This window comes from Chionomys nivalis, chromosome 17 (assembly GCF_950005125.1).
Source record: "Chionomys nivalis chromosome 17, mChiNiv1.1, whole genome shotgun sequence".
Taxonomy (NCBI): Eukaryota; Metazoa; Chordata; class Mammalia; order Rodentia; family Cricetidae; genus Chionomys; species Chionomys nivalis.
In genome coordinates this window covers 53,015,863-53,040,618 of record NC_080102.1, presented here as the reverse complement: position 1 = coordinate 53,040,618, position 24,756 = coordinate 53,015,863, and the positions used below count along the sequence as shown (strand labels likewise).

General features: G+C 39.6%; 2 protein-coding genes across 4 annotated transcripts in view; one reads left to right on the top strand and one right to left on the bottom strand.

Moving 5' to 3' along the window:
* The window catches only part of Scaf11 (SR-related CTD associated factor 11), a 44,006-nt gene extending 38,061 nt beyond the window's left edge, over positions 1-5,945 (top strand). Inside the window, exons 12-15 of one of the 3 annotated variants that reach the window (XM_057791408.1) lie at positions 536-876; positions 2,128-2,301; positions 2,631-2,750; positions 2,967-5,945. In XM_057791408.1, coding sequence (XP_057647391.1) covers positions 536-876; positions 2,128-2,301; positions 2,631-2,750; positions 2,967-3,113 — 782 coding nt within the window. In that variant the 3' untranslated portion in view covers positions 3,114-5,945. Of the gene's footprint in view, positions 1-535; positions 877-2,082; positions 2,302-2,630; positions 2,751-2,966 lie in introns of all 3 variants that reach the window. The other 2 variants (XM_057791409.1, XM_057791407.1) reach the window with 2 other exon arrangements.
* Positions 5,946-13,031: 7,086 nt separating this feature from the next.
* Positions 13,032-24,756, bottom strand: part of Arid2 (AT-rich interaction domain 2) — a 140,231-nt gene continuing 128,506 nt past the window's right edge. Inside the window, exon 21 of the mRNA XM_057791755.1 lies at positions 13,032-14,668. Coding sequence (XP_057647738.1) covers positions 14,527-14,668 — 142 coding nt within the window. The 3' untranslated portion in view covers positions 13,032-14,526. The remainder of the gene's footprint in view (positions 14,669-24,756) is intronic.

Here is a 24,756-nt window from a genome sequence, read left to right as displayed (position 1 = left end):
ATTTTTATTATTTTGAAATATATATGTATAACAACAAGCTGCATTAGAGGAATTTGTAATGCTACTAATTTAACTTGTATTTCATTTATCTCCAAAAATAAAAGAAAATGCCGTGAATATTCAGTTGGTATAATGTCTATAATTTATGTGATCTTGTTAAACTATTTGGTTGAATTAATAATTCTTAATTTAATTTTATTTTTTAAAAGATAGTGTCTTATTATTTATCCCTAGCTGGAATATTGCTAAGTAGAACCAGGGTGGCCTCAAAACTCAAAAAACTGAGTGCTGGCATTAAAAGCATGAGCTACTACTTCAAGCTTTCTGTGCTAACTTTGATGTTTGTTATGTGAACTTACACTAGTAACTGTGAGCATTTCCTTTTGTTAGAGAGTGATTACATATTATTTATAAATGACAGGATTAAATAAGTAACTTTTGGTGTTGTACCGAGCCTGTTGCTATTTGGTTCTGTGTTTATGATAAGTATAACATTATTTTCTTTTTTAAACAAAGCTTTTTTTTCTTTTGACAGATTCTAACCTGAAAGACCAAACAAACCAAGTTGATGGTTCACAGATACCTGTAAATATGATGCAGCCACACATGAACGTGATGCAGCCCCCAATGAATGCTCAGCCTCAGCCCATGAGTATCTTCCCATACCCAGTGGGCGTTCATGCCCCTCTGATGAATATGCAGCGTAACCCATTCACCATGCACCCTCAGCTGCCCCTGCACCTCCACACAGGAGTGCCTCTCATGCAGGTAGCTGCCCCTGCCAGTGTACCTCAGGGACCACCACCACCACCCCCTCCCCCACCATCCCAGCAGATCAGCTACGTCGCTTCACAACCAGATGGGAAACAAATACAGGTATGTTCTTAGTAGCTTGAGTTAAATCAGCATCCAAACATTTAGCAAATAGGATAAGAAAGGGTTTCCTGGCATTTAGGAACAGGGCTATATTTGGTTGTGTTTTTACTTATTTCTAAATTATTCATCATTATTCCTTTTGTTAATTTCCATTCCTATCCCCAGACAGGAAAATTGACCAGAAACATGCATTATAAAGTGCAGGCTATATGCATGCCATTATTTACATTCAAACTTATCTGTCTGTCTGTCTGTCTGTCTGTCTGTCTGTCTGTCATCTATCTATCTATCTATCTATCTATCTATCTATCTATCTATCTATCTATCTATCTATCTATCTATCTGCTGTTTGGTTTGGTCAAATTAGTGAACTCAAGTTAGGATCAGGTTTGAGTTCACTTTTTAAAGAAATTCCCTAAAATTTTAATGATTTTTTGGGAGCAAGGTGGTTAGGAACTAGTAAGCACTTGTGATAAGGTTTGTGCTGTCTGCTTGGGTAAGCTTTGAACAAAGACATGTCCATTACCGTCTGCTTTAGTTTCATTTTGAGTTTACTGTGCTAAGAGGTGATAAATTCTTGTGCGAGCCAAAACCACGCAGATACTTTGAAAACATGGTGCCTGTAGCTTCCCTGTACTTACTTACTTTTTATTGTTGTATGTTTGTTTTGAGTGCCTACCACAGTAGGCATGTGGGTGTCAGAGAATCTTGTGGGTTCCAGGGATTGAACACAGGTCGTCAGGCTTGTATGACAAGTACTTTCACTCAGAGTCATCTTGCCATCATCACATACATAATTTAAAAGACATTTGATATACTTAAATAAGAGCTCTGTTGAAGAATATATTCACTTTTCTTCAACTGGCCCTTTGTACACTTCTAAAGTAGGTACTTCTCTTAGGAATAAGGTCGAATCACTTTGTCAGGTATTTTGTTTTGTTTTGTTGTTGTTTCTTAGAGACAGGTTTCTCTTTGTAGCTCTGGCTATCCTGGAACTTGTTCTGTAGACCAGACTGTTCTCAAACTCACAGAGATCCCTCTGTCTCCTAAGTGCTGGGATTGAAGGGGGGCGGTCGCCACCATGCCCAGCTCTTTTTTTTTTTTTTTTTTTTTTTTTTTTTTTAGTGTTGGTCCTGATAACACAGAGTAAATTTTTTTTTTTGAATACAGTATTCCATTGACAGATGTTAAACCTCTTTAAAACAGGGCCTTCCCAGTGCTTCTCATGTAAGTAATACCATGGCTACACAGGTCTTGCCTGCTCCATCGGCAGCTCCAGGAAGCACAGGACCAGTTCAGGGACCAAGTTCTGGTAATGCTTCGTCATCAAGTCACGTCCAGGCCTCTAATGCTGCTGTAAAATTGGCAGAAAGCAAAGTAAGTGTTCCAGTGGAGGCCAGCGCAGATAGCTCCAAGACAGACAAGGCAAGTTCAAGGTTGAGAGCAACCTACACAATTCTGTATATTATAAAGATGACCAAATGAGAGCTTTGATTTTATGAGAGATGGAGGGGATTTATTATTGGAAGTTTCAGATTCTAATATCTGAAGGATTGATGCTTGATATGTTACTGGTAATATTGCATAATCATTTTTAAAGATGTTAGATATATGTTAATAAATGTATTATGTCATACTTATATTTGAAAAATTATTCACAATGTCACAGAATACTGTTTTCAGTTTTATAAATTTCTAGAAAGTTTTTGAGATTAAGAGTGGCAGGTAATAATTACACATTTTCTTCTCATCAGAAATTGCAAATTCAAGAGAAAGCAGCACAGGAGGTAAAATTGGCTATTAAGCCCTTTTACCAAAATAAAGACATCACCAAGGAAGAGTACAAAGAGATTGTACGGAAAGCAGTGGACAAAGTAAGTGTAGCTGCAGCATGGAATATTTTAACCACCTCTGCTGTAATAACACTCAAGTGTAGTTAATAAATACTAGATCCTGTTCTCATCTGTTTCTTTACCTTTGAATGGTTTGCATGCGGTGTGCACATGGAAGCAGGATGTTCTCTTTTGGGTTTTCATACTACTATTCACTTGGCATTGAGCGTGAAAAACATTTCCCCCCCTTTCTTTTAGGTTTGTCATAGTAAGAGTGGAGAAGTCAATTCTACTAAAGTGGCAAATCTGGTTAAAGCCTATGTAGACAAGTACAAATATTCACGGAAGGGGAGCCAGAAGAAAGCTCTGGAAGAACCCGTGTCTACTGAAAAAAACATAGGCTGACATGGGGAACGCTATAAAGGACACTGTCAAGATATCTGCAAAGTGCAATTCAACGTGTACCAACTGTGATCAGAATCTGGTTTTGATAAAATTATTTTTTTTATTGTAGGATATAATGTTTTGTTTTAAATATAGCTGTGCACTGCAACTTCTATATCTAACCCCACCCCCCAATAAAATAAATTCAAGGGAAAATTAAGGGTGTAATGGAATGTGCGTTTTTATCAGGAATGTGTTCTAATGTGGATACTGAAAAGATGTACAACTTCTTAAGTGGAGTGCATACATCAGAAACTTGTAGACATATCTATATATCTATGTATAATACATTTATTCTGTCAGGCTGAAAAGTAACATATGATCTTCATGACTCCCCCACCTGACTGTAGAAATTGAAACAATGTATTGCAACTAATATTTCTGATATTAATAGAATAAACCAATTACAGGTCCCTAATGTATTTTTGAAGCACATGTCTGAGTAAATGCTTAGGTAAAAAGTGGACCATCATGAGACTTAGCTTCAAGCCTGCAGGTGCTCCTCTCCTGCTGGCACCAGCTCAAGGTCACACTGTGTGTATTGCTTTTGTGCTCTTCTCTCCCACCCAGAAAAAACAATAGCAGTTTGATTTGCTGGATTACAACTTTGCCAGGTCAAAGCTTTGTTGAATTTAGAAGACCAATATGGGAGAAAGCTAGCTTTTAAAAACTTTGTTCTTTCATTTTATCTTCTGTCTATCAGTGATGGTGAATTATTTGTGTCAATTGGAGAATTGCTCAGAGATAGCGACCTTCTGTTTTTGGGACTAAGAATACTTGACCTGCTTCTCTGGCTTCAGGCTGTTGGTCAACTGTCCGAACACTTCAGAGGTCTCCTAGTGCTTACAGTGTATGAGGTGTTAATCTGGTAATTGATAGCCATGCTGCAGAAATCTAGGTGTAATTGTGTCTGACAGAAGGAGAGAAAAATAAAATAATGATGTTTTTGCTTAGGATATCAGGGACAAGAGGTTTTTGGATTTTTTATTTTTATTTTTTAAAGCATTGGTATATGTTAATGTTTATGAAAGGTAAGTTCAGACTGCTTTGGCACTGTTATTTTCATTGCCATCTAGAAAGAAAAATTTTATGATAAACTTTGATTCCACTTAAAATTTTGAGGACATTTTTTATCTGAAAAGATGTCCCATAGCATGGTGATATATCAAGGTGAACACACGCTCAGTGAGGCCTACCACTCCCCACTCATGGGGGCAGTGTTTTGTGAGTGCAGGTACCTGATTCTCAGCTCCGCAGAGTGCCTCCTGTCTAGTTTTGGTAGGCAGAACCGTTCTGAGATTTCAACCCCAGAGTGATCGTACTAGGTAGATAATAAGTTTTGTTAGGTTATGATTACAGTCCTATACATATTTCCAAAAAGCTTTGATCTTCATTTTTTATATTTCTGGGCATTTATGACGCAGTATTTTACAGACATTTTTAATTTGTGTTTAGATTTTGATGGCAGAAGAAGTTTGGAGATAGTTTCATATACCAGTGGCACACTGTACTCATTTCAGTTTAGAATCCCATAAACAGGTGTGGAACTCTGATCCTGCTTTGACATTTGCGGCAGATTGCTGTTTCCTTGCTGACTAGTGGTGTGCCGTGCGCTTCCCTGCATTGTTTTCACTGACTCCTGGGAAGTAAAGAACACTGTAAAATCTGTTTATACAATTTAGGTCTTGCAAACAAGTTTTAAAGCTTAGAAGAAAAGGTAGGTGATGTGGTGAAGTGTTAAGGTCTTACGTCTTTGGGAGAACTCCACTGTTCTTGAAATTAACAGGTGTGTGTTCCATATCGGGTAGGGCACTGGTTAGAGCGCTTTAAAGTAGTGAATGTTTACTATTCTAATATATTCTAATACTAGAATATATTCTAACTGGATTAAAATACAAACTTTTAAAGAATGGGTTAGAAAATGCATGCTTTGAGTTAAGAAATAACTGCTTTTACATTCTTGGTTTTTCTTTCTTTTTTTCTTAAATTTACATTAGTTTTGCATGTGTATGATGAACTTAACACAGTTAAGTTGCAGGTTCCTCTTGATCATGACTCAGTATTGACTTGACCTTTGGAACCGTGGGCCCTTTAACTTACTAGTCACATTGATCCATGTTTCAAGTTGTAGAAATGCCCAATAGTAGTTACTCATTATTTTAACATTCCAAAAGTTTTGTATTTGTTGCTGTTCTGGTAACGACCACCACATCTTCTCCATTATCTGCCTTTAAATGGCCATGGTGTGTACTGCTGACTGTTCCATCCAAAGAAATGTGGCCTCAGAAGCATAGTGGCTGCCTAAGTCCTGAGACATTGCAGTGTGAGTTGCGGTGCTGTCTGCTGAAACAACACTCTAAGCCAGATTGTGGTCTGTAGTATATCCTAATAAATTCTTTTGCTAAACAAAGTAGTGTCAAAATTTTATTAAGTTTTCTTGGAAATGATGACTTTTATATCATTTAAACCATTTCCAAATGTGTTGAATTATTTCTTGGATTTTTACCAAAGTAATGAGTATCGTGATTACATTAATAGCCAGGCAATAAAGTCAGAGTTAGCTATAAGCATATATTTTAATAGTAGTTTTCCTAAATATAATCACTTTAGGAAATTTAAAACTTTTAGTAATTTCTAAAGATAGACTGGAAACAAAAGGAAAAATCATCTGTAATTCTACCAAAGTTAACCTCTTTCAAGGCTGGCTACAATGCACATTGCTATGTTATAATCCGTTCTTTTCAATTCATGTACTGAGAATATTCCATTTTAATAAAAATTAATTTGACAGCATGACTTTTGGTGACTGCATAGTATTCTATTACACAGATGTACTCTTAAAACAGACCCTTACTGTTGGGTATTTGTTTGTTTGATGTTTTGTTTTTGGAGACAGGATCTCACCATGTAGTCCTGGCTAGGCTTAAACAGATTGGCCTCACACTCAAAGGTCCTGCTTCTGTCTCCTGAGTGCTGGGATTAAAGGCCACCATGCCCAACTTGAGTTGTTTTTACAAATGTAGATAAAGTAAATTAGTGGAGTGTATAAAGTTTAACTAACTTAAAGATGTTTTACCCAGGTGTAACTTATATTCCAGGATTTGGGAGGTAGAGGAAGGATGATCAGGAACTAGAGATGATCGGCTGAGTTTGAGGCTGGCCTGGCTTACAGAGCACTCTCAAAAACAAGACACAAAACAACCTAAAGATGTTAATAGGGAAATGTTTTTATAGATAAATTTTTATACCTAAATCTTTATGTTGTTATTTATGAGTAATTTCTTGAAGAATTGGTTATTCAGTCATTTTTGCTAAACATTCAAAAATTATATAATTTTTGAAAATTGAGTTATTACTAGTATGTAAAACTTGTTCACTTAAAGTCTGTAGAGAGCCACCAGAAAATGTTTTTTTTTTTCCATTGTCAGACTAGTTTTGTAAGACAAAGTACATTTCCTGTCCCTTCCCTGGTGTGAGCACTTCTCTGAATTGCTGTGTCTGCCTCCTCACGGCAAAGACACATCCTTGTCAGTCTGTCTCCACTGCATTCTGTTAAAGCAGGGTTGCGTCCTAGACAGTGTTGGTTTCTGGCTGTCTAGAGAGCACCCTTTGTGACTGACCACTATACCTTCTATTTTTGTGTACTCAAGTGCGTTGAATTTCAGGATATTCATATTTTAAATCTGGATACTTCGTTCTCTGAGAGGAGTTTAAGTTATTAAACCTCTCGTGTCTGTGTTTACATCTTTTCTTTCTGCACATCATGCTATGCCTGGGTCTCATGGAGACCAGAAGAGGTCATCAGATCCCTGGAACTGGAGTCACAAGTGGTTGTGAGCTGCCTGGTAGGTGCTCTGCAGGCAGCCAGTGCTGACTGCCGTGCTGTCTCCCCCGCCCTGGTTCATCAGTGCATACTCACCTCCCGGAGCTCTGAATTTCTTTGCTTCTTCACATGTTGCAAAAATTTGATCTTGGCACATTTGTGTGCCTCATTTAATAAAGCCAATTCTAGTATTTTATATGAAAATTGAGGTGTATAAAGATGAGCCATTATCTAATTTCATGGTTACTTAGTGCTAGATTCAGATGTCAGATTTGTAGACATTGAAGTCTGTGCTTGACTGAGTATGAATACTGGGTTAGGAACAGGAAGAGTAGCCAAGTGAAGGTGGTAGAGGACACAGTTCTGCACAGGTGGTGAGTGAGGGAGTGTGCCTGTCATGTCTAACTGCGCCCCTTCATCTTAGTCCAGAGCTTTGAACATGTTACAGGCAAGTTCTTTACCAACAACTCACCTCCAGGCATGTTTATTTTTAAAAAAACTTTTTAATAATACTTTTGCATATGTGAAACATTTGATCTTAAAGCCATTGGTTTGTTTTTTAAAAAGCCGTACCATTTCCATAAGAAGTTTATAGGAGGTACTGATAGATGGCTCCAGCAGTTAAGATATGTGCTCTTAAACCACAGAGAAACCCTGTCTCGAAAAACCAAAAAAAAAAAAAAAAAAAAAAAAAAAAAAAAAAAAAAAAAAAAAAGATATGTGCTCTTCACTGCTCTTCATAGGACCTGAGTTCAGATCCCAGCACCCACACCATCAGCTCACAGCTGCCTGGAACTCACGCTGCAGGGGACCAACACCTCTGGTCTCAGAGTCCCTGCACTCGTGTGCAGAGACCCACTCACTGAAACACATAATTGAAAACAAATATCTGTTTTAAAGAAGTTTTTTTAAATGAGTCAAAAATAAGCTGTCTCCCTGAAATCAACAGAGCAACTAAATTGATTCCACGTGGATCCCGTTGTTAGTCCTGTCTTTTACTATTAACTCTCTGTTACTGAACAGGCAGCAGAAAAATCTACATTTTAACAAAGGAACGAGAAAGACAGGCAGAACTACAGAAGCTTCTTTGTTGCTGAAGTGTCCTTTGCCCCTCTTCCTCCAGATGCCCAGAGCTACCTTCTGCTTGGTCCAAGGCAGGATTGTTTTGTTTCCATGGCTGCTGTGGAAATCCCTCTACATAAGGGTCAGTTGGTCATAGGCGCTACAGGCCTTGACAATTTGTGTAGTAGCCTCTTGGTTTAGGTGACTGAAATGTTTGAATTCTCTCAATGTATCAAGTCTTTTGCAACAACCCATGCTCCTTTAATTTCCAGAATCATTACATACATGGTGTTTATATGTGTTGTCTTTTGATAGTGCAGTTCATCTTAGGCACTGGAATAGTGATCTAGTAGTGCAGCTGTTTGGTGTGTTTATTAAACCATGAAGGGAAGTAGGTATATAGTATCTATACCTGGTGTGTGTGTGTGTGTATGTGTGTGTGTTGCTCCAAGGACCTGGTGGGCAAGTGATGGCACTTTAGTTAACCAGTAGACAGTGAAACCATGAGAATGATTGAGCTAGAAGAGTATATGGAAAGTGTTTCTAGCCAAAATTAGCGTCAGAGTCCCAAGCCTAGAGTGGCTGCCAGATTTGTGGAGGTTTAAAGCTAAGCTGTAGCTTCAAATTGATTTTCCTTTTGCTGGTAGCACACAGCCAGTACGCTAGAGGTTTAGCTCAATGGTAGGGTGTACCCAGCATTCATGAAGGCATCCTGGGTTTGAGTTCCACCACTGAGGGTGGGTGGTAAAACCACCGCAAGTAATTGTCTCTCAGTAGCTCAAAAGAAGTGGTTAAGTCAAAAGTGTTCAACTTTACAAGGCAATACTTAAATTGATTTTGGCAATAGCATCATAACTATGGTGGGGTGCAAGCCTGTACAACATCTTGAAATGCAATTGGAAAATACAAGCCTTACAGAGGTTATAGGTTTTTTTCCCCTGTGATTAAAATATCCTCGTCCACGTTATCCCTTTCTAGTAATGTAAAGTTGGGGGTTAGGGTTAATATAAACTATGGATTATTTGTATTAAGCTATTTGGGGACTATTTTAAATGTGTGCAGAAATTGGTGCTTTTGTAACAGTAAATGGAGAAAGGGTACACCCAATATACAATACTCTTGTTTGAGATTGGACTGGACAGTCTTCCTGCCTTAGTCTCACATCTTGGATTACAGGTGTAAGCTACAGGAAAAGATTGACCATTACAAACCATAAATAGAAGTTCCTTCTGGGCTACCAACAGATGGAACTCTGTATACTTTTCCTTGGCTTCTACATTACCATAGTGGGAATAAAAAGTATGATCAAAATATAATGCTTCCCTCCCAAAGTACAAACTATGGCTTGGAGAGGCAGGGCAGAAGACTGGAGGCATTCAGAAGAGCTGCCGTGCTTTCCCCTTGAGTGCCTGGGACTTGGTGGACTTGGCGGCTGATGGTTTTGACTCTCGATAGGTTTGTGGCTGAGAAAACTGTTTGTTAGTGGTCAGGTAATAGTCCCAAGTCATAAGCAGGTGGAAGTTATTCCCAGTCCTTTAAGTATTAGGGAAGATCATCTGTAAGTGAAGGCAAGTGGGGAGTCTTGGTTTTAAAACTTTAGAATGAAGGTGTCACCTCCCAGCACAAATTGTCTCTGTGAGTTGCTTGCCTGTTCTGCAGAGTTGTGTCAGGGTTGGAAAATCCCAGCCTGTGTAATCACTGCTGGCTTTCTCAGCCCTCGCACCAACATGAAAGTGTAACTTGTCCCACGGTTTGTAATCTAGGTACACGCACATTTAACCTTCAAGTTCTAATCTTGTTAATTATCTGGGTTTAGACACCCCCTCCCCTTGCTAAGCACTGAAAAATGATGGGAAACTTTTTGCAGAGTATTTGAACAACTGGTACAAGTGAAGCGCTGTAGAGCCCAGTTAGGTGTGTACGCCCACTGGAATCTTTGTAGAAAGGAGTCTTACCTTGTAAGATTATTACATTGTTGCTTTTTAAATCATACACAGAACCTTTTCTTTATACATAGATGCATGTGTCCCAGGTGGACCTGGAGCTTGATATGTAGCTGGGAAGTGACCTTGAACATGATTGTCCTGCCCTTACCTTTGTGCACTGCTGAGTGAGATCTAGTGGCCACAGCACACACATTCTCCATAGCTCTCACATAGTTCTATGGTCACAGCAGCAGTGCATGTCATGGAGTGCTTACAGCCTGTGTTGAGTTTACTTGTCGTCTTCTAAGATCCCTGAGGAGGTTCCACCTACTAATGTCATAGGTGTGAAAATCTGCAGCGAGTTTCCTTCCCACATTAAGCCAGTGAGATTGCCTTAGGCTGGGAAGCAGGCTCTCCATAAGGAGCCAGTGGAATGCCGAGTACTTGGCTGCTGCCCTACGGCTCTGCTGCTGTAGTCATTTAGTCCTGGGACACCATTGCCTGCCCACTTGCCCTCTTCTCTTTTGTAGTCTTGGTTGTCCCAGAACTCACTCTGTAGACCAAGTTAGCCTCAAACTCAAAGAGCTGCCTGCCTTAGCCTCTGGACTGCTGGGATTAAAGGCGTGTGCCATCACACCTGACTGACTCCAATACCATTACAGACTTTTAACTATGAAAAGGGTCTGCTCAGGAGGAGGACTGCTCTGCAACATCCTACAGGCCAAATTGGATTCTGATTTGTAAATTATCATAAACCACTGCATGGCAGTAATTTTTGAGATAGTAACCACATGTCCATCCCAAGTACTACCCAGCAGAAACATGCCCAAGGGCACTAGGAGACAGTTCGCACCGTCATTTGTAATAGGCAATAGGCAAACCCCTTCAGCAGTAGTGCTGAGTTAGACTACTGTCTTTAAACTAAAAAACTAACCAAGAGACGAGTAATAAGCTGTCGAGTGACTGCTTCAGGGCAGTTCTTTCTGATGTGTGAGTGGTGCTCAGGAGAAGGTGGGATCTGAAGCCGTGGGGGACTGTCATTGTATGTGAACAGTATTTGGATCAGGGTTTGCTGCAACATAGTAACACTGCATTTTATGGTTTTTTTTTATGTATGTCTTAGTTCATTTAAAATATTGATTGTAGCTGTAGACCCGTAGTTATTTCATTGTGTGTGTGTATATCAGTCCTGGGCATTTAATTCAGATCTTTGTGTTTGTATTTCATTTTCAGACTGAACCATCCCACTCTCAGTGTGGTTGTATTACCAAAGAAAATGAGTTCATTTGCCTACATACACAATACAGCCCCTCAGTTTTTTGTTTGTTTTTAAGCAATCCAGGGAAGTTAACAGGAATCTTTGCTAGAGAAAGTTTACTGACTGTAATGGTACCAGCCAGTAATGTTGTCCCTTCTGTTTGTGGCTTTCAAAGGAAGCTACTTGTTCAGACAAGAGTTGTACAGTGCGAGAGTGATAAAAACTAACATCAGCTGGATATAAATGCCTTCTCTTTCTTTTCCTGAATTTTAAGATTGAACCAACAACAGTGTGAGGTGCCCTCTGTGGCTGATCTTGACGTCCCACTCTTGCTCCTCTGGGGAAGAGCCTCACTCTTTTCTTTGGTCTTTCAGTACTTTAATCACGGTGTAAGATCAATACAGAAGTCAATTATCCAAAACACTCATTTTAAAAATCAGTTTTATTGTCATTTTATGGTTTAAAAAAACATACATGGCATGGCTATAAAATAATGAGACAAGTTTTCATGTGTGGCTTAGTCTATGAGTCTCATTAATATATAGTCATATCCTGTCTCAAGTCGGAAGAAAAATATGCCTTCACTATATGATCATCAGTTTTGTTACTTAAAATTTATTAAGTGCCAACAGAGCACTAGGCACATATATAACACAGAATTGTACAGTCTCTATGTTGTTGACTATTATTTACATAGATTTCTCAAAGATAACATTAAAGCTTGTATTTACAGAATTTTAGACAAAAATAACAATACTGGAAGTCAGCAAGTTTCTGTCTAGCAAGGAGCACCTTTTCATGACTGCGAGGGTTAAGCAGAACCTAGAGTGCACGAGCACTTTAATTCCATTCCCCACCAAGTCCGCGTTATTCCATTAGAGTCAGATAAAGCTGAAAGAGGGAGATCCTAGGAGGGAAGCTACAGACTGGTTTCATTAGGTCAAATACATTTAGAAAATTCTGCTGAGACCATTGCTTAAAAGCACTAAAGACACATTTACACATTTTAACACAAAGTCTGCAGCTACAGGATGCAATCCAGTGAGGTGACAGGATGACAGTTACAGAAGTCATTTTCCTAACCCTGTCTTTGCTACCGAACATCAACCACCATTGCAATTTCCTGCTTTGAAGACAAGCAAACAGATGTTACAAAAATTGTAGAAAAAAAATTTTAGATAAAAACAGTGAATAGAAAATTCCCCAACTGTCTGCTCTCAGGAACTTGTCTGGATATATCTGAGGGACACGCTAAGGTACCTGGACTCGGGGTCTGCTAGGCAGCCCTAGTCTGTGGAGGGAAGTCAGATGCCATTGTCCTGAGAAATACAAAGTTTTGGTGTCATCACACATTTCTTACAGATAGAACTGAGTGCACAAACTTGGATGCCCTTGGGGAGAAATTACTTTTTGGTACTAATAAGTGATCAAGATATTTAAAATTTATGTCCAGACTGAAGCTCATCTCCAAAGAATCTGCCCCCAATTCACGGTAAACTGAACCAACAGTCACAGATTGCTAAACATTAAAAGCTTTGTCAGATGCATGACACTCAGTAAGGCATACTGAACTTTAACTGCACCAGCTGTCTATCAGTTGCGCTCTGGGATGCTGTTTGTTATATCGTAAACAAGAATTTGGTCTTCTTCCTACATTGACCATGGTGTCTGTCATGTGATATTCTCTACAGTATTAATCACAAAGGATTATAAAGTAGGTAGGTGACCATGGGACCTTGCATTCAGCTAGGTTTAGAAAACTTAATATTTTAGAATGTCTTAAGCATACTCCAGAAATAAAGGACTCAAGAAAATGTTCAGTCTTTTATTTAAAAACTATAAACAGTCACCAAAGTAAATAAAGCCATTCTATAACATAAACTGTCAAGTCTATATTTTATACTGCACATCCTAAGGACACAGCAGAAATGGTGGTTGGGAGGCCCTCCACATTTGGATGCTAATAGAACAGGCAATAGGCAGTTATAAGTGGATACATTTCACGCTTGGGGGGAAAGACAATTTAAGGAAGTGAGCAGTTTCTGAGCAGGAATGTGGTACAGTATTAAGAATGGAAGAATAATACAATAAAATTCCACACTATATTAAGATAGAAAAAGTAGTGAAGAAAATATCATACCTGCACATAATGCATATATAACACAGGAGAAAACCTGTATAAAATTCCATGTATTTAAACCAATTTACAAATACAAAAAAATTCTGTACAAGCTCTGAGCTTGCACATGACAAACGCTTACAGTGGATACATGTTAGGGAAAACCAAAAAAAAAAAAACAAAAAACAAAAACAAACCCCTTCAAATAGTTTTTCTTCTACAAAAATGACATAAGATATATTATTCCATACTCTTTCAGCCAGCAAAATGAGTTCTACAAGGTGTATAATACAAAAAAATCAAAAGGGGGGAAAATCCAAGAAAATCAAAAAAAGAAAAGGAGAAAAAAAAAATCACAGTTCCACAAAACTGTTCTGACTTTACAGCATCAGTACCTTTGCAGAAGTATTTACACAAATGTAAAGAACATCATCCACTGCGTAGAGTATATCACAATTACTTACAGTTGACAGGAAAGTCTAGAAAACTTTAGAGCCTACCAATAATGCTTCTAGGACACCACAGAATGTATTTCCAGTGGCTGCAGTGGTATGAAGGGTGTTCATTCTATTCACAAATATTTACAAGATCTATTCAGACTGGTAAATTTTTATGATAATAAATAAGTGAAAATATATTGGCTCAAGTAAGAAAACCAAGCTACTGATTCTAAACAAAACACACAATCCACAGCTAGATATTGGTGGCCCCTCTGAAGCTGGGGGATAGGTGTGCTCAAACTTTGTCTTTATTCAAACCAGCTTAAATGGTTTTGTAAATATAAAAATGTGCTCCTTTTTGGATATAGATAAAAATATTAATGCTTCTATTTCATCTGCTCACGTAGGTTTCACACTATTCATGTCTATTCCAATGTGGATGGTACTGGATTCTGATCACAGCAGTCTCCATCAGGATGGCAGACCCAAGACATCCTGCAGATAAGCTGGCTGACAATCCCACAGTAGTTTTTTTTTTTTTCCTTTTTAGAATTTTTTTTTTTAAACAGAGGAGAAAGGGATTCGTTCAGAGATCAGAATACGAAGCTTCCTCTCAGCATCATGGGAGGACACAAAATAATTCATTCTATGGTCTCTGCTCCATTAAGACTTGGTGCTTTCTTCAGTAACAGTATGTGAAATGTATCTGACTTTTGAGTCCCCGCTGTGTAAGTGGGATACGATTTACTACAGCATTTCTGAGTCTTTTTCTTGTTCTTTACTCTGAACTGTAAAATTAAGTTCATAAAGGCATTTGGCAAGGGTGGAGGAAGCTTCCATGTTACTAATGGCTAGCACTGATAAGTTGTTTTCATGTCTCTTTAACAATCTAGAAAAAAAACAAACACAACACAGATTATCAGTCTCCAGGATCATGGTTTAGATTCCTTATCACAGATTATGCAACTAAAATAGAAACATCCTACAGTTCCATATCCGGTCAGCATTAACACAGCTTTGTAGAAAGAGGAGGAACAAGCTAGACGTCAGTCAGCAGAGTTCACGAATGAGTACATTAACGCCAACTTCTGGTCCCTGAACTCAATTGACTTTCTAGCTAGGCAGGGTTTGTGTACACAAAAGGTTACACAACCTATTTCTGTATCTTCATTCAGGGTTTTAGAAATTTTACAAATCAGAAAGTTGCAGGCAAGGAACAAAAACATTTATGAACTTGAAATTTTCTGTCACAAAGGCCACAGTATTAATGTGACAGGAGTACTGAGAGGGCTGGGAAGGAAAGAGTGAACAGAAGGACAGGAGGCTAAGGCAAGCATGCTAACTCAACACGAAAAGGTGTGCAATGGTATAATCCTCACTGCACACGTCTTTCAATTGGGCTTAAGTCTGAACACTTTCATTTTAAACAAGTCGAACAACAATGAGAGAGTATCCAAGATCTTCATTATTTTCATTAGAGTGATCCTGGGTAAGGGAGACCAGAGCAGGGGCTGGAGAAATGGCCCAATGTTTAAGAGCCTGCTCTTGCCAAGGACCCATGTTTGGTTCCTACCACCAATATCAGGTGGCTCAGTTTTCTTTATTTCTGGTACCATGGGATCCGATACCTGACCTCTGTAGGCAGAGCACACATGTGGTGCACATACATGAATGTAGGCAAAATGCAGAAAATGAAATGAGTACATCTTAGAAAAATAACAAAATCAGGAGGGAAAAAATGGTGAAAATATTTCTGAAATTATAATGAAAACACTGTAGAGAAGTGGAGCATGGAAACAGAAAAATAATCTAGCTCAACACAGTGTGGAAGACTGCAGAAAGTGGCACACAATGTCCAAGGCCCTAGTTTCATTGCCCATGACTAGGAGTAAAATGTGGACACCAAGGGAACAAAACGGCAAGCATAACTCTATTCCAATATGAACAAAGTGCCGCTGCACGTAACTACAGAAACCAATCTCACAGTTTCTGCTGAAAAACCTCATTGTCTGATACAACTTCTATCAAGTCAAAGTCAGGCAAATCCCACTAAAATCAGGAACACGCCAAGGCTGTCCACTCTCCCCATACCTCTTCAATATAGTTCTTGAAGTCTTAGCAATAGCAATAAGACAACATAAGGGGACCAAGGGGATTCGAATTGGAAAGGAAGAAGTTAAACTTGCGTTATTTGCAGATGATATGATAGTGTACTTAAGCGACCCCAAAAACTCCACCAAAGAACTTCTACAGCTGATAAATACCTTTAGTAATGTGGCAGGATACAAGATCAACTCCAAAAAATCAGTCGCCCTCTTATACACAAAGGATATGGAAGCAGAGAGGGAAATAAGAGAATCATCACCTTTCACGATAGCCACAAACAGCATAAAATATCTTGGGGTAACTCTAACCAAGGAAGTGAAAGATCTACTTGACAAGAACTTTAAGTCTTTGAAGAAAGAAATTGAAGAGGATACCAGAAAATGGAAGGATCTTCCTTGCTCTTGGATTGGGAGGATCAACATAGTAAAAATGGCAATTCTACCAAAGGCAATCTATAGATTCAATGCAATCCCCATCAAGGTCCCATCAAATTTCTTCACAGATCTTGAGAGGACAATAATCAACTTTATATGGAAAAACAAAAAACCCAGGATAGCGAAAACAATCTTATACAATAAAGGAACTTCTGGAGGCATTACCATCCCTGACTTCAAACTCTATTACAGAGCTACAGTAATGAAAACAGCGTGGTACTGGCATAAAAACAGAGAAGTCGACCAATGGAATCGTATAGAAGACCCGGATTTTAACCCACAAACCTATGAACACCTCATTTTCGATAAAGGAGCTAAAAGTGTACAATGGAAGAAAGAAAGCATCTTCAACAAATGGTGCTGGCACAACTGGATGTCAACCTGTAGAAGAATGAAAATAGACCCATATCTATCACCATGCACAAAACTCAAGTCCAAATGGATCAAAGACCTCAATCTCAATCTGAACACACTGAACCTGATAGAAGAGAAAATGGGAAGTACCCTACAACATATGGGCACAGGAGATTGCTTCCTATGTATAACCCCAGCAGCACAGACATTAAGGGCAACATTGAATAAATGGGACCTCCTGAAACTGAGAAGCTTCTGTAAAGCAAAGGACACTGTCACTAAGACAAAAAGGCACCCTACTGACTGGGAGAAGATCTTCACCAACCCCGCAACAGACAAAGGTCTGATCTCAAAAATAAATAAAGGACTCAAGAAACTAGATGCTAAAATGCTAATTAACCCAATTAAAAAATGGGGCACTGAACTGAACAGAGAATTCTCAACAGAAGAAGTTCAAATGGCCAAAAGATACTTAAGGTCATGCTCAACCTCCTTAGCGATCAGAGAAATGCAAATCAAAACAACTTTGAGATATCATCTTACACCTGTCAGAATGGCTAAAATCAAAAACACCAAAGATAGCCTTTGCTGGAGAGGGTGTGGAGAAAGGGGTACCCTCATCCATTGCTGGTGGGACTGCAAACTTGTGCAACCACTTTGGAAATCAGTGTGCGATTTCTCAGAAAAATTGGGATCAACCTACCCCTGGACCCAGCAATACCACTCCTGGGAATATACCCAAGAGATTCCTTATCATATGACAAAAGCATTTGTTCAACTATGTTCATAGCAGCATTATTTGTAATAGCCAGAACCTGGAAGCATCCTAGGTGTCCTTCAATGGAAGAATGGATGAAGAAAGTGTGGAATATATATACATTAGAGTACTACTCTGCAGTAAAAAACAATGACTTCTCGAATTTTGCATGCAAATGGATGGAAATAGAAAATACTATCCTGAGTGAGGTAACCCAGACCCAAAAAGAAGATCATGGGATGTACTCACTCATAATTGGTTTCTAGCTATGGATAGGGGGCCTGTGAGTCTATAATATGTGGTCCTAAAGAAGATAAACAAGAGGGCAAACCCAAGGAAAAACATATAGTTATCCTCCTGGCTATGGGAAGTAGACAAGAGTGCCGGGCAAAAAATTGGAATCTTGGGGGTAGGGTGGGATGGGGGTAAGGGGAGATGGAGAAAGAAAAGTGTGAAGGAAAGGATGAGGTGAACTTGGGGAAACGGGATGATTGGGGATATAGGAAGGTTGGATAGGGGAGCAGGGAAACTCATATCTTAGTTAAGGGAACCACCTAAGGGTTGGCAAGAGACTTGAACTTGGGGTGGCTACTAGATGCCCAGGGCAATGTCCCCAGTTAGTTCCTTGGGCACCTGAGGATAGGGAACCTGAAATGAACCTATCCTATAGCCATACTGATGAATATCTTGCATATCACCATAGAACCTTCATCTAGCGATGGATGGAGATAGAGACAGAGACCCACACTGGAGCACCGGACTGAGCTCCCAAGGTCCTAATGAGGAGCAGAATGAGGGAGAACATGTACAACGAAGTCAGGACCACGAGGGGTGCACCCACCCACTGAGACAGTCGGACCGATCTATTGGGAGCTCACCAAGGCCAGCTGGACTGTGACTGAAAAAGCATGGGATAAAACCGGACTCTCTGAACATGGCGGACAATGAGAGCTGACGAGAGGCCAAGGACAATGGCACGGGGTGTTGATGCTACTTCAGGTTCTGGCTTTGTGGGAGCCTAGACAGTTTGGATGTTCAACTTCCTAGATCTGGATGGAGGGGGGAGGACCTTGGACTTTCCACAGGGCAGGGAACCCTGACTGCTCCTGGGACTGGAGAGGGAGGAGAAGAGGAGTGGGGAGGAGGGGGAGAGGGGTGGGAGGAGGGGGAGGGAAATGGGAGGCGGGGAGGAGGCGGAAAATTTTTTTTTCAATAAAAAAAACAAAAAAAACAAAAAAAAACAAAGTCAGGCAAAATACCCTGTAGTATATATTACTGATTAGGACAATGGGGCGGGGTGGTACTCTACTGTTGTTTCTGTGCGTTATCACTTTCCAAAAATCCAACATAATTCTGCTTTGTGGACTCTATGCATGACTTATTTCAAAATTTTATTTCACAAATTTTAAAATCAACTGAAAATTATCTAATTTTTCTAAAAAAAAAACCTCAGCTCAGCTGAGAGGCATGTACTTGGGAGGCAGATGAACCTCTCTATATTTGAGGCTAGGGTTATAGAAAAACCTATCTCAAAACCAAAGAAAACAAACTCATAATGTTTTGCGGGGGTGGTGGTCCCTGCACATGCGTTACCACCTGGACCCAGGTACATCCTGAGCCTTCATTTCCATAAGGTTAAAAAAAATATAAAAACATAACTTCTTTCTGTTTATTCTCCCCCTGAATTTTCAATTTTACATGCTGGCCTAAGTTGTATTAATAGAAACATTTTAAGATACAAATTATCTTCTAGGAAAACCAAGCAGTTTGAAGAAAGCTTATATACAACCAAAAAAACCAAAAAAAAAAAAAAAACCACCCAGCACCAAGAGATAAATCTGTCTTTGTAGAAGAATGAAAATAGATCCATATCTATCACCATGCACAAAACTCAAGTCCAAATGGATCAAAGACCTCAACATAAAGCCAGCCACACTGAATCTCACAGAAGAGAAAGTGGGAAGTATACTTGAATGCATTAGCACAGGAGACCACTTCCTGAATATAACCCCAACAGCACAGACACTGAGAGAAACAATTAATAAATGGGACCTCCTGAAACTGAAAAGCTTCTGTAAAGCAAAGGACACGGTCAACAAGACAAAACGACAGCCTACAGAATGGGAAAAGATCTTCACTGACCCCACATCAGACTGAGGGCTGATCTCCAAAATATACAAAGAACTCAAGAAATTGGACACCAAAAGATTACATAATCCAATTTAAAAAAAATGGAGTACAGACCTAAACAGAGAACTCTCAACAGAGGAATCTAAAATGGCTGAAAGACACTTAAGGAAATACTCAACATCCTTAATCATCAGAGAAATGCAAATCAAAACAACTGAGATTCCATCTTACACCTGGAAGAATGGCCAAGATTAAAAACTGATGACAACTTATGCTGGAGAGGTTGTGGGGAAAAGGGAATACTCCTGCATTGCTGGAGTACAACCCCTTTGGATATCAGTGTGGCGATTTCTCAGAAAATTAGGAAACAACCTTCCTCAAGACCCAGTAATACCACTTTTGGGTATAAATCCAAAGAGATGCTCAATCATGCCATACGGACATGTGCTCAACTATGTTCATAGCAGCTTTGTTTGTCATAGCCAGAACCTGGAAACAACCTAAATGCCCCTCAACCAAAGAATGGATAAGAAAAGTGTAGTACATTTACACAATGGAGTACTACACAGCAGAAAAAAATATCGACAGCTAGAATTTTGCAGGAAACTGGATAGAGCTAGAAAACATTATTTTGAGTGAGGTGACCCAGACACAGAAAGACAATTATCACATGTACTCACTTATAGGTGGTTTTTAAACATAAAGCAAAGAAAGGCAGCCTGCAAACCACAAGTTCTCAGAGAACTTAGACAACAATGTGGACACTAAGAGAGACTTAGGAAGATCTAATCTACATAGGAAGTACAAAATAGAAAAAGACAAGATCTCCTGAGTAAATTGGGAGCATGTGGACCTTGGGGGAGGGATAAAGGGAGAAGGAGAGAGGCAGGGAGGGGAGCTGAAAAAAATGTAGAGCTCAATAAATATCAATAAAAAATGTAGCCGGGCGGTGGTGGCGCACGCCTTTAATCCCAGCACTCGGGAGGCAGAGGCAGGCGGATCTCTGTGAGTTCGAGACCAGCCTGGTCTACCGAGCTAGTTCCAGGACAGGCTCCAAAGCCACAGAGAAACCCTGTCTCGAGAAAAACCAAAAAAAAAAAAATGTATAAAAGGGGAAATCTGTCTTGAGAAACAAAACAGAAAGGCTTAGGTTTTAGACACGGGCATTATTGGAGATGGGAAGGAGAATTAATTAGAGTGGAAAATAGGATTAAGAGACAATTGAAGGGGGGCTGGAGAGATGGCTCAGAGGATAAGAGCTGCTCTTCCAGAGGTCCTGAGTTCAATTCCCAGCAACCACATGGTGGCTCACAACCGTCTGTAATGAGATCTGGTGCCCTCTTCTGGCCCACAGGGATACATGCAGGCAGAATATTGTATATATAATAAATAAATAAATCTTTAAAAAAAAAAGAGAGACAATTGAAGACCCCTTTCAATCTCATTTCCAAAATGCAAACTCTCATTTTAACTGTCTTCAAAACTGCTTACCCACAAAAGGTGAGAGAATTAGAGGCATTTTCCATGGAGAGAAAAAAAAACAAAATTCCTCTTTACAGAACTGACACTGGGGACGCTAATGGATAAGCTAGCGCACCCAGATCACCTACAGATGTCAACGGCAAGCCGGAACTGCCAGCTCTCACAGTCTTCCTTTGCTGTATTTTGATATGGTCTTGCAATGAGGTCCACACTGACCTCCATCCAGCCTGTGACCCATCCTTCTGTGACAAGTGTCCATCGTCATGCCTGATTTAGAGATTTTATTCTTAAAATATAAAGGAATCCCTAAAGTACTCAAACATTTGAGAAAAGAATAAGTATACAAAAGAGCAGGAAAAAAATCTGAACAATATGAGCATTAGCATCCTCAGCCACCAAACTCAACATTGTCAGGATGTCATAAAACTGCAGCTGGGAACAAATAAGGCCCTCAAGGAACAGTGAAAACCCCACAAGTTTGAGGATTAAGTAAAAAAGATTTCCTGAAGAGATTAGAAAAAATTAAAAGCTAAAAGAAATAAAAAAAAAACATGAAAACTTGTCATTATCAAAGTATATGAATCCATACTCAATACATCCATTCAACTGAAGGGCTCAGTGAAATAAGCACCCAGACCCAGGGAACCCAGAACAGCATGGGACTGGCAGAAACACACAGACACAACAGTGCACCAAATCACTTGTGCATCTGTAGCCAGCTGAAGAAGATGCACAGACACTGCAGAAAACAAGTGATCCTGCAACAATGAAAACAATAAATGCAAAATGGACAAGACAGCTATGAGATATGAAAGTGTTCTGAGAAAATACAAAGGCAAACCCTTGGTCATGGAACAGGCAATGCTCTAGGAGAAAAATCTCTGCTCAGCAACGGAAATGACTATGAGGGTGAGAGAACACGGAGGAGCTACCCCTATAGAGCATGCATCTGACAGAGGAACAGCCAGGCATCTAAGGGACAGCAAAATCTCAACCTCAAAATGCCAACCACCCAATTAAAGAATGGGCAACTCGCTTAAATACTCATTTCTTTAAAAACAGATATAAAAATTGTTGAGAGCTATATGGCCTAGTATCAGTCACCAGAGAAATGCAAAAGGAAACGATACTGTCCTACTCAACAGCAATAGCTATTTTATTATCAAAAGTCAAGCTATGCGCACTGCTGGTGGGACTGTTAATCAGCAGATGCCCAGGAAAACAGTACTGATACCTCAAAAAACAGAAAAGGCAATCTTGTGGTCTAGATGTCAAGTGGTGTGCTAAAGGCTATTCTGTGCAGGGACTGAGCTTTGGGAAGGCAGTTTTTGACTTCATCTATTATCCATCAATGTGCTAATATCTGATTACATCTCCGGGGCTATGTGTGTGCAAGAGCTGGCTGCTGGGCCTGGGCTGGAGGAAAGACAGTCATAGGATGAGTAGCCTCCTGTCACGTGTTCCTGCTCATGACAGTCCTTTAGAATTATTTATTTATTTGTTTGTTTATTTTTTGGTTTTTTTTCGAGACAGGGTTTCTCTGTGGTTTTTGGAGCCTGTCCTGGAACTAGCTCTTGTAGACCAGGCTGGTCTCAAACTCACAGAGATCCGCCTGCCTCTGCCTCCCAAGTGCTGGGATTAAAGGCGTGCGCCACCACCGCCCGGCTAGAATTATTTATTTTTTTATGTGTATTGGTGTCTTACTTGCATGTATGTGTGAGGGTGTTGGATCCCCTAGAACTGGAGTTACAGACCAACGTGAGCTGCCATATGGGTAATGGGAGTTGAACCTAGGTCGTCTGGAAGAGCAATCAGTGCTCTTAAACTGCTGAGCAATCTCTCCAGCTACACTCACAATTCCAAAAGCAATCTTTTTCTTTTCTTCCTCCCTCTCTCCCACCAGGGTATCGTTGTGTAGCCCTGGCAGTGGCTTGCAACTCGCTCTGTATATCCGTACTAATGAAAAGGTAACAAAATTAAAGCACTCTGCCATTTTACCGCAGTACCATTCATAAGAGCAAGAACTAGAAACATCTGAAGTGTTCATCAACTAATGAACAAACAAGGCAACATGATCCACACATAAATGAACTGCTAATCAGCCATGAAAACAAACATCCTACCAAGTGTGTCTACAGTTCACTGCTGTTCACCATGCAGCATGAAAAGTCACTAGGCACAGAAAGACAAGGACTACATGACCTTAGGCATAGAAAGTCTGATCTCAATCAAATTGAGTAGATGGTACTTAGCGGGGTCTAAGGAGGGTATGGGGAAGAAAACTGGGGAAAGGTTGATCAGTGAGTACTAAGGCACTGTTTGGAGCCAGAGGCTCTGGTGCGACTGTATGGAATGTAAGGTGAACTACTGTAATGTAAGGTGGACTACTGGAATGTAATGTAAGGTGGACTACTGGAATGTAATGTAAGGTGAACTACTGGAATGTAAGGTGGACTACTGGAATGTAATGTAAGGTGGACTACTGTAATGTAATGTAAGGTGGACTACTGTAATGTAATGTAAGGTGAACTACTGGAATGTAAGGTGGACTACTGGAATGTAAGGTGGACTACTGGAATGTAAGGTGGACTACTGGAATGTAAGGTGGACTACTGGAATGTAAGGTGGACTACTGGAATGTAAGGTGGACTACTGGAATGGAATGTAAGGTGGACTACTGTAGATTTCAAAGAGGCAGAAGAATGGAATCTGAATGCTTTTACCACAAAAACAAAACAAAACAAAAAGATAAAAGAATGAAGATGGGTTTTACACATTATACAATGTGCGTGTGTGTATCAAAGCATCACAGAACACCGCATTAATATGTACAATTGTTTTGGTAACTGTTAAAACAACCTATAAGATACCACAGTCACTGTATCTTAGAAAGCCAGAAATACGGTAGACTTCGGAGTGGAAAAATAGATCACATGCACAGAAATGTGACCTAGAATGCCACTGAACCCTAACAGCACAGCTGGGGAAGACCTGCAGCAAAAATATTTTTCCAAATCAGAATTTCACATCTAGACAAAAGACAGGGTTTCTCTATGTATCCTTGTCCTGTAGACTCAGGCTGGCCTTGTACTCATAGATCTGCCTCCTTCTGCCTCTGTAATTCTGGGATTAAAGGCCTGTGCCACAAATACACAGATCCATAGGCATATTCTTAATAAACATTAGGAAAATACCAGAAGAATCTGCTTAAATTCATGAAAGCTACTAAGGCAGAGGCGAGGAGGCATGGGACTGCTCTTGGAAGCTCTACAATGACTTGGGATTTCACAGTTCTTCTGATACGTGGTTTATGGTTTATCATCATACACACTTAAAACAATCCATTGGTAATGGTGCAAACATGGCTATAATCACTTTTGAGTATTTTGTGCACCCCAACCAGAACCCAAGCTCATTAGCTGTCATTTCCCATTCTTTCCAAGTCTGTTTTGTTATATTACTTTTTCATTTTTATGAAAAAAAAATATATAATATGAACTTAACCAATTAGATAACATCAAGTATATTGATTCTGTAGTGTAACTATTGTTACTATCTGCAGCCCTTTTGTTTATTTTTACAACAGATCATTCTATATATCAAACAATTTCCCACTCCCCAACTCACATTAATTCAGTGGTTCTCAACCTTCCTAATGCTGCAACCCTTTAATACAGTTCCTCATGGTGTGCTGACCCCAACCATAAAATTACT